The 19845-nt window shown below is 31.5% G+C and overlaps 2 protein-coding genes across 4 annotated transcripts; both read right to left on the bottom strand.

Annotated features, from left to right (window-relative positions):
• Positions 1-22: 22 nt before the first annotated feature.
• On the bottom strand, positions 23-5840 carry LOC111698414 (uncharacterized). Its single transcript, XM_023468748.1, has 9 exons — positions 5642-5840; positions 5146-5302; positions 4675-4753; positions 4148-4616; positions 3779-3829; positions 3598-3704; positions 1684-1750; positions 868-950; positions 23-589 (listed from the first exon to the last, which is right to left on the bottom strand). Exons 1-9 carry the CDS (start codon positions 5801-5803, stop codon positions 526-528), a joined length of 1239 nt encoding a protein of 412 aa, XP_023324516.1. The 5' UTR covers positions 5804-5840; the 3' UTR covers positions 23-525.
• A 4093-nt stretch (positions 5841-9933) lies between these two features.
• Positions 9934-19623, bottom strand: LOC111698396 (zinc finger MYND domain-containing protein 10). Of its 3 annotated transcripts, none has more exons than XM_023468720.1 (14): positions 19355-19623; positions 18476-18549; positions 17077-17193; positions 16923-16999; positions 15862-15918; positions 15006-15197; positions 14802-14875; positions 13609-13698; positions 13148-13214; positions 12252-12317; positions 11687-11810; positions 11321-11433; positions 10794-10913; positions 9934-10355 (listed from the first exon to the last, which is right to left on the bottom strand). In XM_023468720.1, exons 1-14 carry the CDS (start codon positions 19437-19439, stop codon positions 10268-10270), a joined length of 1344 nt encoding a protein of 447 aa, XP_023324488.1. In that variant the 5' UTR covers positions 19440-19623; the 3' UTR covers positions 9934-10267. The 3 variants fall into 3 exon arrangements, with proteins under 3 accessions (XP_023324488.1, XP_023324486.1, XP_023324487.1); XM_023468718.1 differs by having other exon boundaries at positions 18452-18549; positions 19355-19620; XM_023468719.1 differs by having other exon boundaries at positions 13148-13211; positions 18452-18549; positions 19355-19619.
• Positions 19624-19845: the final 222 nt, after the last annotated feature.

Below are 19845 nucleotides of genomic sequence, written 5' to 3'. Positions count from 1 at the left end.
TACCACGATATAATACATGTAATTAGTTAAGATAAACGTTTTATTCAGCAGAGAATGATCAAACTGAAGGGCCAGTCTTAAACCAAAAGGATCTGAGTCGTTGGCACACTTTTTCATTTTCTAATCCCTATATCTATGAAACTGAAGAGTTTGTGGCAAAGACTCAATTCCTTTAAACCTTTTGACAGTTTAAAAATGTAAAAATTGGTTGTATGATTACGCAAGCATTGTGAGAGACTGTGACTGGGTTCAGATATGTAACTCGTCAATTTCGGTGTGATAAATATTTAAGCTAAATATCAAAGTTCTAAAGGTAAGTCACAAAAGGCATTCAAGCTAAAACCTAACATTTAAGCTTCACATTTTCGTTTTTTTTAGTTTTGGACTCAGAAAATTCAAGTTTATGGGCGACCGTGGTTCGTTATATTCCAGTAGATTGCTGAGTTGGATCAGGGCGATATTTTCTTATTGTCTCATATTCCAGTAGATTGCTGAGTTGGATCAGGGCGATATTTTCTTATTGTCTCATATTCCAGTAGATTGCTGAGTTGGATCAGGGCGATATTTTCTTATTGTATCAGCAAGATTCCTCAAATAGAAATTATTAAATTTTCTCCTTTCTTTTATATTGAAAGGAATTGAGGATTTGCCACAAATTCAAATTTTCTAATCCCAATATTTTTGCAACTTAGATTGTTTAATCTAACAGAATTAATAGTTCGTAATATCTAAGGTCTACTACATTGGGTTGCATAGATATTGGGATTAGAAAATCAGTGTTTGTGGCAAAGTATCAATTCCTTTTACAAAGATTTGTAATTTGCAAAAATACATATATTGATAAGATTTTTATGAATATATTCTTACTTTATATTCTGAATGCTGCAGTCTTCTTTAACTTGTCTCATTGCTTCTTCAATTTTCTTGTTTGCAACAGCAACCATATACTCCTTTAATAAACAATACATTTTAAACTTTTAGAAATTAGAATAGTTTTCTATATTAATTACAGGGATTGTTTACCTTGTCAAAATTACACAAAATATCATAGTTTTCGAAATTAGTATATTTCTGAGAACCAATAAATACAATATACAATATACCAATAAATACAATATTCAATATACCAATAAATACAATATACAATATACCAATAAATACAATATACTCTCTGTAAAATGTTTAATCTCGGAAAGGAGTCTTTGCCACAAACTCTGATTTCCTAATCCATATATCTTAGCAACCCATGAATGTCGTAAACCTTTGGTATTTCAAACTATGATATCTGTTATATTAAATAATATAAGCTTGAATTAATATCAAAGGTTTACACCAACAGGTTGCAATGATATAGAGATGACACAATTTGAGTTCGTGGCAAGACTCAATTCCTTTTGACACATGTTTTTCTTATGCTTCATGGAAAATTTCAATGGACCCATCATTTAGTTTTATCTTTTTGGCATCTGCGTATAATTCCATCATTCCATTTTCGATAAAAGTTCGATCATTCTACACCTGAAGAACATCATTGAGCGCGAAGTTAGAATTGTTTATGTTCTTTTCCCAAAAGTTGGGTATCATGATTCTTAAAAATATGTGAACAAAATCTTGAATAATAACAAAGAGTTGAATCCAATCAACGATTTCCAGCTTCCACGGTATATTTAGTTTGAATTATACCTTAATGGTTCTTGTTTGTGAAATATATTGAACTTCATCCTTCTCCGCAACATCCGTTATTCGTAACCTATCACAAAGTACAGGGTGTCCCAAAAAGCATAGGAATTCAGTGACGAAATGGATATCGTCTTTGTTATGAATTAGCGTTGTAATACCTAATTTCAAACCCACAATATTATTATGTCTGCTAGAGTTTATTTTATGAAAACGGTAAATGGCTGTAAAGATGTGTCAATAATATTAATTACTCCGCAAGATCAACAGTGAAGACGGGCAAGTTTACTCAGTATGTATACTGTAATTTTCTTGTTTTTCTAAGTACAACCGTATGCAGTCAAAACATAAACAAACAAAATTGAACATAGCAGACGAAACTTATACAGATTACAGCTTTCTCAGTATGTATCACTATACTAAATCAAAGAATTATTTAAAAAGACGATATTGAATTCGTCACTGAATTCCCATGTTTATTGGGACACCCTGTATCTTGGTATGAATATAATATCTGTGAAATCTTACTTTTCCAAATTTTTTAAGGAATAGGGTATTTCACTGTACATGATAGTAAAGAGACGACTTAGAAATAATTTTCTTCGATTTTTGATGGTTATTTGATGACAAGAGGGTATAAAAAAGGTTATTTGATGACAAGAGGGTATAAAAAAAGGTTATTTGATGACAAGAGGGTATAAAATAAGGTTATTTGATGACAAGAGGAAATAAAAAAAGGTTATTTGATGACAAGAGGGTATAAAAAAGGTTATTTGATGACAAGAGGGTATAAAAAAAGGTTATTTGATGTCAAGAGGGTATAAAAAAGGTTATTTGATGACAAGAGGGTAAAAAAAGGTTATTTGAAAACAAGAGGGTAAAAAAAAGGTTAATGATGACAACAGAAAAGGTTAATGATGACAAGAGGGTATAAAGAAAAGGTTTTTTGATGACAAGAGGGTATAAAGAAAAGGTTATTTGATGACAAGAGGGTATAAAAAAAGGTTATTTGATGACAAGACGGTAGAAAGAAAAGGTTATTTGAAAACAAGAGGGTAAAAAAAAGGTTAATGATGACAACAGAAAAGGTTAATGATGACAACAGGGTATAAAGAAAAGGTTTTTTGATGACAAGAGGGTATAAAGAAAAGGTGATTTGATAACAAGAGGGTAAAAGAAAAGGTTATTTGATGACAAGAGGATATAAAAAAAGGTTTATCTAATGACAAGAGGGTAAAAGAAAAAGGTTTTTTGGTGACAAGAGGGTATAAAAAAGGTTATTTGGTGACAAGAGGGTATAAAAGGTTATTTAATGACAAGAGGGTATATAAAAAGGTTATTTGGTGACAAGAGGGTATAAAAAAGGTTATTTGGTGACAAGAGGGTATAAAAGGTTATTTAATGACAAGAGGGTATAAAAAAGGTTATTTAATGACAAGAGGGTATAAAAAAGGTTATTTGGTGACAAGAGGGTATAAAAGGTTATTTAATGACAAGAGGGTATAAAAAAGGTTATTTGGTGAGTATAAAAAAGGTTATTTGGTGACAAGAGGGTATAAAAAAGGTTATTTGGTGACAAGAGGGTATAAAAGGTTATTTAATGACAAGAGGGTATAAACTTGTCAACTATATGTTTTTCAGTACTGTAAAAAATATTCGCTAATGTACATAATTTAAAGAGGCATAAAAAAAGGTCATTTTGGGAACAAATTACTGAACACTCGCCACAAACTTTAATTTTCTAATGCAATTTTTATCTTTGCAATCTGATGTTGTAAACCTTTGATATTTTAAACTTTGAACTTTTGTTCCTGGTGAATTCATAGTTTGAAAAATCAAAGGTCTACACAAAGAATAAGAATTAGAAATTCATAGTTTGTGACGAGGAATTAATCTTGATCTGAATTGATTAGTCCCAACCTTGAAATATTAGCTCCCTCGATATTCAGATCTGCGAGGGCGGTTTGAACACTTATGTTCAGTTTTTCTGTTCTCTGTAGCTGAACAACCTCAAGGATTTTTAAAACCTGAACAATAAACATTGAACATACAAGTTAGATGAGATTTAAAATTACTTTGATGTTATGTTGTGTTTGGATACCTCTGTTAGAATTCCATGATCTGATATATCACATTTATGTTGTGCTGGCGCCTAAAATTGATTATCAAAATTAGGAAAAATTATCATTATAGACCAGCATTTAACAACAGTAAAAGAAAACTGTTGCATCAAGGTGTTTTGGACAAATTTTCTCTTACATTATCGAGTTATTTTCTTGCATCATTTACAAATTTATAAAAAAGCTTTATACAATCATCCCAAGTAAGGTTAAATTTTAAAAATAAAGAAAAAGATGTTTTCTATAAATGTAATTTCTAATTTTTTAAAATTTAATCAAACATCAAAGAAAGGTCATGTTAAGTTAGTATTTTTAACGAAAATCATGAAATAATAAATAATTGTAATTACCTTGGTCATTTTAAAAGATTTAACTTTAGTATCAAACTGTTGTTGTTTTTCTTCTTCTTGGCTTGCATAGACAATTTTTACTCTATCGGACTTTTTTAGTTGAGTAGGTTCCATCTTTATTTTGGAGTAAGGCAGCTCTGCATTGGGTCGATCAGACTGGGGTTTCTCTTGGATTGATTCCTTTGTTTCATCATGAGTTGATTTTGAGGATATCAGATGTTTTGATTCCACTGTTGTGATTTCGTTGTAAAACGGTTTATCAATGAGAGTGTTCTTTATTTCACATTTTTCTTGCTTCTTCAGGTCTTTTACATTCACCTCAGCTTTATCTTTTTCTTCTTTGGGTATTTTCTGTTCTTTATTTTCACCAATGGCTGTTTTCTGACTTGCAAATGAATTTATAAGAACTATTTTGTCTTCTTTTCCAGTCTTTAGATCGTTTCTAATCAACCTCTCTTCCTTCAAAGTGCTGAAATCAAGAAATCGAATGAAGATTCAATTTAAAAAAGGGTTGTTGAAACAAATACCTCTGAGTCTCTTTTACTATTTTCTCTGATGGTTTCTTCAAGAAGTATCCTAAAAGGATCAAAGCTCCACTGCCCAAGCCTAGTTAAAAATAGTAGATTTAAACAAATGGATTAAATTGTCCAAAAAGAAGAGAAGTTAATAATCAAACCTGCATTCATCAAGAATTGAAAAGTTAGTAACTTTAAACACTGGATTAAATTGTCCAAAAAGATGAGAAGTTAAAAATCAAACAAGCATTCAGTTGAATTGTAAAATTAGTAAATTTAGACAATAGATAATTAAAAAAGGAGGGGAAGATAAACATCAAACAAGCATTCAGTTGAATTGTAAAATTAGTAAATTTAGACAATGGATAATTAAAAAAGGAGGGGAAGATAAACATTAAACAAGCATTCAGTTGAATTGTAAAATTAGTAAATTTAGACAATAGATAATTAAAAAAGGAGGATAAACATCAAACAAGTATTCACCTAAAATTGGCAACAAAAGATTGCTGGTTTTGCGGTCAGTTGCTCCCTTTTCCAAGTTGGCTCGTGGTGGCGAGTAGATACTGCCGAAGACAGGAACAAGTTCTAGCCACTGTACACTTGAGATCGGACCGGTTCCTCTCATCGCACTTGTTTCTACCTGGATCGGCCATATTTATTATATTTTGTTAAAATTAAAATATTTAATTGACAGTCATTGTCAGTTTAAGTGAGCCTCTATACTAAGAGCTGGATCAATAATGTGGAAGACAATGTTGTTCAATTCTATTAATTTTATAAATTGTTTCTGAAGCAAGAAATGCGGAAGTCACTTTTGTAGAGAAAGTACAAATGAAAATACTAAGTTTTCAAAAACAAAACAATGGACTTCTAATTCATCTGAGCAGACACAGCTTTTAAGGGTACACTTTTGTGAATCTAACATGCCAGTTTATCAATCACTTGAAGTGTGTCTTCTGCAGTTCTTTTAATCAATTACCTTTCCTGCGGGATGATTGAATGGTTTAAAATCTGGAACCATCCTGTTCCCTCTCTCTTGTCTGGGTCCTTGTATCCGGGTTGAAGGTTGGGCTCCTGGCAGTTGTCGTTCTGATGCCACCAGGAGCAGTTTTAGAACCACCAGGCAAATATTGATCTTCATATCTACCTGAAAAATATTGTCAAATTCTAAAAAAATTATTCGTTCAGTATTAGACAGATCCGGATATGAGATCTGATTGACTAATAATGTATAGTGTGAATCTGATGTGAGTGAAGAGTGTGGACGTGGTGTGAGTGTAGAGTTTGAATCTGATGTGAGTGTAGATTGTGAATCTGATGTGAGTGTAGAGAGTGTGAATCTGATGTGAGTGTAGAGTGTGGACGTGATGTGAGTGTAGAGTTTGAATCTGATGTGAGTGTAGATTGTAAATCTGATGTGAGTGTAGAGAGTGTTAATCTGATGTGAGTGTAGAGAGTGTATATGTGATGTGAGTGTAGAGTGTGGATGTTATGTGAGTGTAGAGTGTGAATGTGATTTGAGTGTTGAGTGTGGATGTGGTATGAGTGTAGAGTGCGGATGTGGTGTAAGTGTAGAGTGTGGATGTGATGTAAATGTAGAGTGAGGATGTTATGTGAGTGTAGAGTGTAGAGTGTGGAGTGTAGAGTGTAGATGTGATGTGAGTGTGGATGTGCTGTGAGTGTAGAGTGTGGATATGAGTGTGGATGTGATGTGAGTGTAGAGTGTAGAGTGACTGAATTATAATCTATGTTAGACGATGAAATGCTAGGGCTAGGAATCTGCTGATCTCCTGTATTTCATCTTGAGCTGAATTTAAGATGAATAGATAGATAGACAGAAAGGAGGAGAAGGTATATTTTGGAAAAAATGTCAGTTTTAAATAATAATTAGTGTACTTTATATTTACTGCCTGGAAAACTGAGAGACTAAAACTATCTGTAAATCATAATACAATGTTACCATAATAATAAATGAATTTAAGTTTAAGAGAGGGGTCACAAAATGGAAAGAGGATCCTATCTGGAAAAATGTTCATAAGTTTTAGTGTATATCAATTGTGCAATTGTGCAGCTTACATAAGGGCATTTGTCCAAACTTCCCAAGTTTACATTTTTTCTGATGCCCTTATCCACAGCAGTAGCGTATTCAGGGGGGNGGGTACTCTGAAGTCTCATTCTTTGTGGGTAACACACTTCCAAGTGTTAATAAATTATTTATGTAATTTTTTCAATTTCAAGTGGACTCATCAGACACTTAATCCTTATACTGTGGTGTAAGCTTCGAGGGGTGAAAAATAGAGATGGAAACGTTTCTTAAACATCATCTATGTTTTCATAGAGACGATACATATTGCATAATTATAAATAATGATATCAAATATATATTTACACTTAAGGCAGCATTGATTAAAGATTTGTTGATGAAACTTTTTTAGAAAAAGGACAAAAGTGAGATTATTAAGTATTTTTTATGGGTCGTACAGTCGTACGCCCCTGTTTTTACTTGCACTTAAAGTGTTCATTAAATCAAAACTTTTTTCTCTTAAATTTGCGCAAACTGATTTAAAAAACATGACAGGATATCTTCATGCCAGTAGATAACATCTAATCAACATGTTCTAAATCATCTTCGAGTTAAATTATCAGTTACGAATCAATTTTCATGATTTACAATTAATGTTAAACGTAAAGTTGAGATTTAATAAAAAATATTTCCTAAAAATCGTAATGTAAAAAAACTTAAAACTCAATACAAAACTTGTAATCTAATTTGCATGTGTTTTCACTTTTGCTATAGTATCAAAATAATAGATAAATCTCTCAAAAATTGACTACAAGACTTTCGTATTAATTGATAGATCTGAAAAATCTGTTAACTTTTCCTAACATTCTGTTATTGATTATGTAAGGTTGATAGCTATTTTTAGACTTTTGTTCTGCAATTCTAAAAGAGCGATTGGTTTCTCCCCCCCCCCCCTTTATAAACATACACTTGTATTACCTAAGATGTTTCACGAGAAGGAGTACGAGTTTAAAACTGAAATTTTGATCGATAATATGTCAAAATATTGAAGGAAATATAAACTTCATGCAGACATTTTATCATTACATGTGTATTAAATATATATATATATAAGATTAAGTGGTAGAAAATGTTGGAGGGAATATTTTTAGGTCCAGGAAATTCGAATGTAAAAAGAAAAACTGAATAAATTCCGAACAATCGTCTTTTTTGTCTCATCTTTAATAGGTAACCCTGCATTTGAAGTTTATTAAAGGAATTGAGTTTTTGCAACAACCTCAAATTTTCTAATTTCTATATCTCTGCAACCAGTGGGTTTAACCCTTTGAAATTTCAAACTTAGATTATTTGATCTAACAGAATTAATAGTTTGAAATATCTAAGGTCTACGACATAGGGTTGCCAAGATACAGGGATAAGAATATTTGAGTTTGTGGCAAAAACTCAGTTCCTTTGTAAAACTCCGAATGGGTTCAAAGTGTTCTCATTTGTACTCTGCATGAAGAATGCAAAACTTCAATTTATGTGAAAAGATATTTAACAAACATTTAACATTAAGAATGAAAAGCTTGTTTTTAACGGCCAAATAAAACTAAATTTTGAAGAAAAAAAATTGGGGGAGGGGGGAGTTACGAAACATAAATGGTTGACTGACAAATATGAAGTTGCAGGGGGGTGTCAAGAAGAAAAAACGAAAGATTTAAAAAAAAATTTATTGATAAGTTTTAATGAGTTTTTTTTTCGTGCAATCTAATTGGTGCAAATTTTAATCCTCGAATAATATGATGCATGTATAGAAAGAAAGGAATTGAGTTTTTGCCACAAACTCAAATTTTCTAATCAATATATATATTTTTCAACATGATGATGATGATGTAAACCATTATTATTTCTAACTTAGATTATTTAATCCATAGATTAATTAACAATACAGATAGAACACTATATGTCGTCTTTTCAAGATTTTCGTTCACAAGAACCCTGAGGGAGAGGCCCAAAGGGTTACACGCATGCGCTTTCTCTGTCTTGTAATTCAATCTGCCTGCGCGGAACTCCTTTGGGCTTCTGCCTCAGGGTTATTGTGAACGAAAAACCTTTAAATATTAAAATATCTGTTATCTGTTATTGTTAATTAATCTATGGTTTAATCTAACAGAATTAATTTTGCTACAACATTGGATTGCAATGAAATAGGGATCAGAGTTTGTGGTAAAGAATATATTCCTTTGCATGTACAGGGCATCATATTGGATGGTATAGCTAAAAATTGCGATTTTCGGGACTTATCAGTGTCTTAAATCCCCAAAAACCGGTTTCAATTGAGCGCTGGCTTAAGTCTTGAAAAATTTAATACAAATTAAAGTGGAACCAACAAAATTTGAGCTGCGGCTTAAATATAAACCGTGGCTTAAATTCTTTAAATTCGGCCTCAGGAAATTTAAAAAGAATGAATCACTTAGAAAAATTGTAAAAAGGTAATATAAAAATGCGCATGCAGAAAATGCTAGGTTTTTCGAGTAGTACATGCATATTTTAGCGTTAAAGCTTGGAGATAATCTAATATGATATGGAACGCTCTATTCAGAAAGCCAATTTTCTGACAATTTTAAAAATATCATTGAATAGACTTGAAACCGTAAATTTGGGTTAAACCTCCCGAGTGGTTGAATGTTTTTCATAATTGTGAAGTTTGAAGACAATTGTGAATCATATTTTTCGCAAAATCATATTTCTTGGACTATAAATATTTCTATTTGATATCATCAAGATAAAATAAAACAGTCTGCATGAAGTCCTGTATCATGATGAAATGAAATTCTGCATGAAGTCCTGTATCATGATGAAATGAAAAGTCTGCATGAAGTCCTGTATCATGATGAAATGAAAAGTCTGCATGAAGTCCTGTATCATGATGAAATGAAAAGTCTGCACGAAGTCCTATAAATTACATTTAGCGTAGAGTGAGAAAAGAAACTTTAAAAGTATTAATTTAGACTTTTACCTGATCTTGCACTTTAGTCAAATAACTAGATAAATTCATAGATACAGTAAGACTCATAAAAATGTGGAATGAAGAAGGCTACGGTTAAAGTCAAATGTAGATCTATATATCTCAAATACTAGGTGTCCCAATAAACATGGGAATTCAGAGACGATTTTGATTTCGTCTTTGAAAATGATTTTTTGATTTAGTATGGTGATGCCTAATAGGAAAACTATAATCCGTCTGCTAGAGTTCAGAATTTGTTTGTTTATGTTTTTTATTGCATATACTTAACAATTACAGAAAATCTTGTATACAAATACAGTTCAGTTGTGTCTCTTCATTGTGTATCTTGCAGAATTGTTACAGAACATCATACAACGTTTTGCAGAATAAAAAAAACAGTCTTTTACCGTTTACATACAATGTTGTTAAATATTAAATCTAAGTAAGATTAAACAAATAAAGGAACTTGCTATCAAACCAGAAAAAATATGTTTTTTTAACTGTACAACAAAAACCTTTTACAAGATGAAACTACGTATAAAGAACTAAAACATGAATTACAAATAAAATTTCAAATATCAAAAAACTAGAAATTAAAATGATATTTCTTTACAAATTTTTCTGTGGGTTTTCCAGTGCTCTTTTTGACATTCTCTACTGCAATAGTTTTGCTTTTTACACCTGGAAAATAATTTTTATTGTCAAACTATCTTTTCTAATTTAAAATTAAAAAAATTCTAAAAAATTTAGTTTTTAAATCTTTTCATATCTTTTCGAAGATAAGGTATTTTTATATTGTTTGTATAAACCAGCAAGGAATAACTCAAAAAATATTTGTCTTGTCGTTTTTTTTTGTATTTTCCAAATGAACAAAAAAACAGTTGAACCAACTGGGGTTTTGTGGGACAAGACATGGCTCCAGGTAAAAAAAAAATGAAAATACGAAACCCAACAAAAAAATTTTAAAAATTGAATCACACGAAAATGAGTTTTTACAGAAAACCTAATTATTTTATAAACTGCAGTGTACAGTATGTGTACATTACAGAGTACTGTACAGTGTACAGTACACTGTACTGCACAGTACGTACTGGACAGTGTACAGTAAATTGCTTGTACCTTGAACATCTGTTATTGCCCTGTTTGCCACAGATAATACAAGTTGGAGACATCTCCTTGCCCCCCTCCAGTCCCTCCAGTATACGCTCCATTACATCAAATTCAAATGTATCTCCCATCCTAAATATAAAGTTGCGTGCAGTGTCATTTACAGATTTCACTATACATGACGTATTTGTGTTAGTTTTAATCAACTTTCATCATTTTAACTGTTACTAGAACCTCTGGGTTAATTAAAGTACCGTACCGGTTTTAGGCAGATGTGCAATGATCACCCTCTTTTAATGAGATAAATGTGCTGCTTGTATGTTCTCATGTACTAGAAAGGATAAGAACCAAATTATCTGAAATATGCCTTTTTTCCTATTTTGTAGAGAAATGCTTTCAAGGAACTATGGAACAGACATAATTTCAAACAACTATCTATTTAATGAGATATCGTTCTTTTTGTCCGAAAACAAATTCTTTAAATAGTATTTCATCAATAAAAGTCAAGCCTTTAAGATACCCTAAATCTTTCTTAGTACCTGAGTGCATGTTTTTTCATAATTTCCTCTTCTCTGTTTATAAATCTACTCTTCTGAATGCAGGCAATCTTCTCCCAATCACCCCTGTACTTTTCAAATAACCCCTCTTTCAACTAAATAATAACAAATCATACAATTCTTTATTTGTAAAGATCGATGTTTTTCCAATTCCTTTGGGTTCTTTAATGTGCTTTGGATTCCAATTTTATTCGTAAAACTCTCCGTGCTTAAAAACAAAAACGTTTCAGAACATTTGTTAATAACCTGAAACCTTACACACTTATATCTTATACTTATTGCTCAATCTCATCCTATACCAAATAAGGAATTTTTGAAAAATTTACTTTGAACAAATCTGATTGTCACCTTAGGGATAACCTCAATTAATAAAACCGGTTTTGCTGGGGGTGGTGGAGATATATTCAGCTCAGCCAGCCATCGTTGTAGGTGGGTCAACACTGGTAGCTGATCTAGCACATAATCCTGTAATCTAAACAGTGTATCCAATCAAATAGTTTATTTAGAATTAGGGCGTGAACATATTATAATTTACATATTCAACTGCTGTCTTGTAAGCTGTAAAGATCAAAATATGGAAAATTTGATAAATTAATTGTTGAACTAATTGATGTATTGATAAGTTGATTGATTGATTTAATTAATTTAATGATCTTATTGATTTATTAAATCGATTGTTTACATTGATTGATTAAAATTGATTGAATCAATTGTTTGATTAAAATTTATTGAATAAATTGATTGATCGAATTGACTAAATTGGTTGATTACATTCATTGTTGGTTGAATTGGTAGATTAGCTTCATTAAATCAATTAATTGAGTTGATTGAATTAATTGATTAGCCATATTAATCGATTGAACAATTGAATTGATTGAATACTATAAAATTAAAATTGAATTAATTTATTTACCTTGACTGTAACTTGGTGAGAACTCCAACCCTAAAATTATTCAGCTGATATTTTTCCATTACCTCTCTACACAGGAGCAATGTTTTTAATTAAATAAACGCAGGTTCAAAGTTCCAGGAATTTCATTGTATGTAATTAAGTAGATATTATGAAAAATTAACAATTTCTTTCAAAGCATTTATCTTCCTCCCTAGTTGAGAGAATATTATAGAGACAAATCCAAGATTGTGCTTCCATCTTCTCAAGCAGTACATCTGCTAATAAAACTGGTTTATAGTTAAAGCATATTATCTAGTTGAGAGAATATTATATAGACAAATCCAAGATTGTGCTTCCATCTTCTCAAGCAGTACATCTGCTAATAAAACAGTTTATAGTTAATGCATATTATCTAGTTGAGAGAATATTATAGAGACAACTCCAAGATTGTGCTTTCATCTTCTCAAGCAGTACATCTGCTAATAAAACCGGGTTATAGTTAAAGCATATTCCTTAGTTGAGAGAATATTATAGAGACAACTCCAAGATTGTGCTTTCATCTTCTCAAGCAGAACATCTGCAAATAAAACTGGTTTATAGTTAAAGCATATTATCTAGTTGAGAGAATATTATATAGACAACTCCAAGATTGTGCTTCCATCTTCTCAAGTAGAACATCTGCTAATAAAACCAGTTTATAGTTAAAGCATATTATCTAGTTGAGAGAATATTATATAGACAACTCCAAGATTGTACTTCCATCTTCTCAAGCAGTACATCTGCTAATAAAACTGGTTTATAGTTAAAGCATATTATCTAGTTGAGAGAATATTATATAGACAAATCCAAGATTGTGCTTCCATCTTCTCAAGCAGTACATCTGCAAATAAAACTGGTTTATAGTTAAAGCATATTATCTAGTTGAGAGAATATTATAGAGACAAATCCAAGATTGTGCTTCCATCTTCTCAAGCAGTACATCTGCTAATAAAACCAGTTTATAGTTAAAGCATATTATCTAGTTGAGAGAATATTATAGAGACAAATCCAAGATTATGCTTCCATCTTCTCAAGTAGAACATCTGCTAATAAAACTGGTTTATAGTTAAAGCATATTCCCTAGTTGAGAGAATATTATAGAGACAAATCTTGATAGAAATATCTGCAAATAAAACTGGTCGTAATTGACTCTCCATTACAGACACAGCTATAGTCTTGATTCACAGCAGTGCTCATTAAACCTTTATCTGAGTAACAGTGTGGAAGATATCCTTGTTTTCCTATCTTGAAAGAACAAACTGCAATTGAAATCTGTGAATTTAGAAAAACATCTCGTATCAAACACATAATTTAATTTACTCTTGTGTGTATTTCCGACCTTCCTCCTTTTGATTTGTCCATTGGCCCTCTCTCCAGACTTGATTATCTTTAATCCATGGTTGGTCCTCAATAGTTTGGGCAAGAAGTCCTGAACGAAAAAATCATAATTGAGTACGATTAATTTGCGATTAATTTTATTATCCAGAGCCCGTTCTCTCCATAGAAAGTCGTCGTGTAATTCACGTACTTTTGGGGACGATATGTTGACCGCTAGGTGTCTAATGCTAAATTCTTATCTGATAGATAGATATTTCTCCGTAAATTTCACGACCAAAATAGGAGACGTCAAGTTGTCGACCAATGTAGTTTATGGAAAGAACGGCCTCTGGTCTTCATAGTATTTATAAGAGAAGACTGCACTCTGACGTCTTTTTGTAGGATTATCTATTATTTTGAAATAGATTCGCAAATGTAAAGTTTGGGTAATTTTTATGTTGGTGGATCTTTATCTATCTCCTAACGAAATGAAACAACCATGTAGATTGAACAATGTTTTTTATTTTTCATGATTCTTGAAATAGTTTCCTGAAAACATTGCGGTTATGAAGTAAACATAGTTACACTGATTATGAACTAAAAATTCTTGATTTAGTATCTCATCTTAAACGTGAAAATACTGAATCGATTTTTGTTATCGCTCCTTATATGTGTGTAACTATTGTATCTCTCAAAGCCAAAAGACTAAGATCATGAGAAATTTAAGTTAAAGTCAACTTACTCAATCTAGAATTTTTTAAACCACACTAAGAAAATACTTGTGGTTCCCCAGTCAAAATATAAGGCAAATCGGTCAAAGGTTCATGAGTTATGATCGGACATCCAAAGAAATAGACAAATTGACATTTACACATAATTTCAGAAAACTCCTTCTGAACTTGGTTTCGAGAAAATACTGCAGTCTGACGTCTTTTTGTAGGATTATCCATCTATCCTGTATCCAGTATCTAGTTTGTATGATTATCCATCTATCCTGTATCCAGTATCTAGTTTGTAGGATTATACATCTATCCTGTATCCAGTATCTAGATTTTAGGATTATCCATCTATCCTGTATCCAGTATCTAGTTTGTAGGATTATCCATCTATCCCGTATCCAGTATCTAGTTTGTATGATTATCCATCTATCCTGTATCCAGTATCTAGTTTGCAGGATTATCCATCTATCCTGTATCCAGTATCTAACATATATACCTGGGACATCATGAGTTGTCACTAGTCTTGCAAGAACTCCCAAAGTAACAACCTCCATGTTGTCAGTTAAATACCTTAAAATATAATTTAATAGCCTAAATAAATGTTTAAATATTTAAAATCTTTATATATCCCCATTTTGTGGAAAAAAATTTTTTCTTGGAGGAGAAAAATAGAAATTTTAAAGGATTGAAAAATGTTTACCTGAGAACAGATAGAGATCTCATCCCCAGTGATATTCTTGTATCTCGGATATGCTGGAGAACCTCGTTGTATACATCCAGCTCACCCTCATCAGATTTAGGATCAGGGTTTGGTTTAGGTTTAGGATCATGGTCATCATTATCCTCCTCCGGCGTACAATGAATATTAAGGGAAGCTAGATGAGTGACACATCTAAATAAAAATAAGTAAACACTTTTTTTATACGACCAGAAGAAGCATAACGGTCGCAGACCTTTTAGTCCTCAAAACAATTGTAAAAAAAATCATTGTAGGTAAATTTAAAATGTCGAAAAACATTATTATTATATTATTTAGTGTGGATGGTTTGTATTTTGAAAACTAAAACTGTTTTTAGTTCTGACGAAAACATTTTTTTAGGATGTGAACAAATAGATATTTTTGTCTGACATTCGTCGTATAGTACAAGAAGAGTGGGAATGATATTTTTTCTCAAGTTTCAAAATCTAGATTTCTAAAACTGAACCCTTTTTTAAAGACTAGATTCTGCCTATTGATATTATGATCATTGTTTATTGATAGATGATACGATTTTGTGATTCAAATTATTACGTGATCAATGAATCAGTTTATTAAATGATAAATGATTCTTTACTCCTAGCTTGGACCAGATTTAATCATTTTGTTTATCATGTTGCAAAAATGATTTTTTTCTAATTATCCATAGACCTGATGTTGTAGATCTTTGATACGTGGAATTTAGCTTGATCCAACAGTCACAGTTGGAAATATCAAAGGTTTACACCATCAGGTTTGAANAAGTTTTTTGTCTTTACTTTGTTTTTATTTTGTTCTTATTTTGTTTTATTTTGATTACCTGACACAATAGTCTAACAAATCAGTCCCTGTATCATCCAAAGATTCAACTGCATCCCTTGTAAACAACATGCATTAGTCATTAAGAACGTTTAATACAATTTAGTTAATTTCGTTAGTCTCAGCATTAAATATCATCTAAAAAGTTTAAATAATAAAATAAAAATTTGGATTTTTTTAAATTTTGAAACGGTTTTAAATCTTTAAAGGGACACACCGGTTATGTAAGGTAGTTAAACTGAATATGCAGTGTTGTGGATTCATTTGAGACATTTAAACTTTTTAAAGATCTGTAAATCCTAAGTTTGAGCGCAAAGTTGACGTTCAAAATCGTACTTTTGGGTGGATGCTTTTTCAGATTTTTTTTTTATTAAATAACGACGACAAAAAATGTAAACAAAATTCTATAGTAAACTAATTAGTTGTTTAGTAACAGGTTGAGAAAATAAAAATTAATCTTATCATCGAAAATAAGTAATCTTGTTCAATTATTAGTTTGTATTTTCTCATTATTTTGGTATCTCATTATTCACAAAGATTTTCTGGAATTATTATTGAAAAAACGGCATTTTAGGAATTTAAAGAAATTCAAAGAAGATAAAAAATTCAATATAATAATGAAAACGAAATAATTGATTCTAGCATTTATTTATTGACAAATATCTTTTGAGAAATATGTTCCTAACCATCTAATTAGATTACTATATAATTTTTACTTTATCTTTTGTCATCGTTATTTAATAATTAAAAAACCGATTCTGAAAACTTATCCACCAAAAGTACGATTTTGTACGTCGACTTTGTGCTCAAAATCAGGATTTACAGATCTTTAAAAAGTTTTATATGTCTCAAATGAATCCTAAAGAATTTGTCTACATCACTGCATACTCAGTTCAACTACCTTACATGGCCGGTCTGCCCCTTTAAAGGCATAACAGAGTGCTCCTCCCTCCATCAAAAAGATATAAAGTGGTACTCTTGAAACCTTTGTCTGAGCTGCTATTTTATAGTTTTTCCCAATTTGGTGGAATTTGAATAATGATAATACAAAATGATTCTAACCTATGAAATAATGCTGCTTCTAGCAGTGTTAAACAACTAGCTTCATGGAACAGTGCTGAGTAGATTGGAAACGAAGTCTAAAATATAATTTTATTCATTTTAACATGTAATCATTCAATAAGGTTGTACAATAATCAATAATAAATAATAAGACCTGTATATTTTTAGATTTGAGTATTGCAGGAAGAATTTCTATTCTCCATGTCTCTAAAAGAACTAGCTGTTGAACTAGATACTGGATACGCCCTTCATCAACCAGCTGCCGGCTAACCTACATATTATCTATCTAAGGGTTAACCTCACAGGGTGAAACGACAAAGACGACTTTAAGAACAATTCAATCATATCAATTGCTAAGGATTTTGATTCTGTGTCATATCACTTACAAGCAATATGAAAAGATTACTCTCAATTCAGAAGACCAAATCGCTTTTTTATAGATCTTTCATTTCTAACATATCCTATGGATATACGTTGTGTAACTTCTTTAATTTCGTTTCTTTTACTTTTCAATCTGTACAATCATGTTGCTTCACCTACAAGGTGTCCCACGAAACATGACAGTATGGTTAATAGTTTTGAATGTCTTCTTCCATATCAAGCATTATATATTAATGACTTGTTGCGTTTATTGTGCTAAAAAATTTTTAACTCAATTATATTTTGCTTTGAAATCAACTTTATTGCAATAATATCATGTTTCCTGGGACACCAGCTGTACTTTCCCCACCCCTTCTGACCATCCTCCAAAGCTAATTCTCTACCTCATCTCCATCACTGTGTCGTCCTCCAATACTGCTACAACTCTAAACAGTTCTTTTCCACCTTGATCTGCCTCCAATACTGATACAACTCTAACCTGCTCTTTTCCTCCTTGATCAGCCTCCAATACTGTTGCTACTTTACCTTGCTCTTTTCCTCCTTGACCTGCCTCCAATACTGCTACAACTCTAACCTACTATTCTTTTCCACTTTGACCTGCCTCCAATACTGCTACAACTCTAACCTGCTCTTTTCCACCTTGACCAGCCTCCAATACTGCTGCTACTTTACCTGGCTCTTTTCCTCCTTGACCGGTCTCCAATACTGCTGCTACTTTACCTGCTCTTTTCCACCGTGACCTGCCTCCAATACTGCTACCACTCTAACCTGCTCTTTTCCACCGTGACCTGCCTCCAATACTGCTACAACTCTAACCTGCTCTTTTCCACCTTGACCAGCCTCCAATACTGCTGCTACTCTACTTGCTCATTTCAACCTTGACCTGCCTCAAATACTGCTACAACTCTAACCTACTATTTTCCTCCTTGACCGGTCTCCATTACTGCTTCTTATACTCTACCTGCTCTTTTCCACCTTGACCGACCTCCTAAGCTGCTGCTACTCTTTCTGCTCTTCTCCACCATGACTGGCCTCCAAATCTGCTCCATTCTACCTGGTCTTTTCCACTTTGTTCAGGCTCCAATAAAATTGGTCTTATACCTGCTCTTCTACACTTTGAACGGCCTCAGAAGCTGCTGCTACTCTACCTGCTCCTCTCCGCCTTGACTTGCCTCCAAAGCTGCTGCTACTCCTAATTTTTCGAGGATTTCTGCTTGTTCCAACCATCCTTCCCTTCCTGCATCCTCTTCAAATAAAATCAGCTGTAGCGTTGATTTGTTAAAACTTCTTATAACGTAGTTTTGAGGTCCACAGTAAAAAACGATATTCTGAAATGTGCTGTTTTTTTGGTTAGAAAATATTCAAAACTCGTTCAAATCTATTTTGTTATTCTTTTAAGAAATTCTTTTAAGATATTCTTTTAAGACATTCTTTTAAGACATTCTTTGAAGACATTCTTTTCAGACATTCTTTTAACATATTCTTTTAAGATATTCTTTTAAGATATTCTTTTAGATATTCTTTTAAGACATTCTTTTAAGACATTCTTTTCAAACATTCTTTTAAGATATTCTTTCAAGATATTCTTTTAAGATATGCGATTAAGATATTCTTTTAAGATATTCTTTTAGGATATTCTTTTAAGATATTCTTTTAAGATTATGCTTTTAAGATATTCTTTTAAGATATGCTTTTCAGATATTCTTTTAAGATATATTTTTAAGATATTCTTTTAAGATATTCTTTTAAGATATTCTTTTAAGATATACTTTTAAGATATTCTTTTAAGATATTCTTTTAAGATATTCTTTTAAGATATTCTTTTAAGATATTCTTTTAAGATATTCTTTTAAGATATTCTTTTAAGATATTAAGACATTCTTTTAGGACATTCTTTTAGGACATTCTTTTAATATATTCTTTTAAGATATTCTTTAAGATATTCTTTTAACATATTCTTTTAAGATATTCTTCTAAGATATTCTTTTAACATATTCTTTTAAGATATTCTTAAGATATTCTTTTAACATATTCTTTTAAGATATATTTACCTATTTCCATTGTTTTGATGTTCTGAACCAACTTTTCAGTCTCACAGGAGCTCAGAAACATTCTGAAATTTTGATTAATATACATGTATAATTTATATCTAGAAAAAACGACTGAAAAATTTGAGAAAAGAATGCACTGATGATTTATTGCAAATTTCCAATCTTTATAATATCCTCTTCAGGAAAAGTGAGACCGGATGTATTTGCTGAAAACCGAGTAGACATAGCTTAACCATTTCTCCTCAGTTAACTTTCACCGCCTCTGAAAATTAGTAGTTCAAATTTGTCTACGAAGTTCAACTACTTCTCGCTATTTATCAATTTTGTTCCTGGTCCTTTTTCTTTTCAACTTTTCAACAAGAAATTAATGATTTTTGAAAGAAATACATAATATATTATCTTTTATTTATATTTTATAGTTTATCTAAACTTCAGGGTGTCCCACGAAACATGACAGTTGGTAAATAGTTTAGAATGTCTTCTTCCATAAT

This window comes from Eurytemora carolleeae, unplaced genomic scaffold (genome assembly GCF_000591075.1).
Source record: "Eurytemora carolleeae unplaced genomic scaffold, Eaff_2.0 scaffold50, whole genome shotgun sequence".
Classification (NCBI taxonomy): Eukaryota; Metazoa; Arthropoda; class Copepoda; order Calanoida; family Temoridae; genus Eurytemora; species Eurytemora carolleeae.
This window is presented reverse-complemented; position numbering and strand designations above follow the sequence as displayed.

What these genes read in the sequence shown, in the direction of transcription:
- LOC111698414 (XM_023468748.1), bottom strand. Translation starts at nt 5,803, where the DNA reads ATGAAGATCAATATTTGCCTGGTGGTTCTAAAACTGCTCCTGGTGGCA. An exon ending in TCTTTTGTTGCCAATTTTAG is followed by an intron (nt 4,754 to 5,145) that starts GTGAATACTTGT and finishes ATTTTTAACTAG; the next exon opens with GCTTGGGCAGTGGAGCTTTG. An exon ending in CACAAACAAGAACCATTAAG is followed by an intron (nt 951 to 1,683) that starts GTATAATTCAAA and finishes TGTTTATTAAAG; the next exon opens with GAGTATATGGTTGCTGTTGC.
- LOC111698396 (XM_023468718.1), bottom strand. Translation starts at nt 19,439, where the DNA reads ATGTATATTAATCAAAATTTCAGAATGTTTCTGAGCTCCTGTGAGACT. An exon ending in GACAAATCAAAAGGAGGAAG is followed by an intron (nt 13,215 to 13,608) that starts GTCGGAAATACA and finishes TGGTTTTATTAG; the next exon opens with CAGATGTACTGCTTGAGAAG. An exon ending in GGCAATAACAGATGTTCAAG is followed by an intron (nt 10,356 to 10,793) that starts GTACAAGCAATT and finishes ATTATTTTCCAG; the next exon opens with GTGTAAAAAGCAAAACTATT.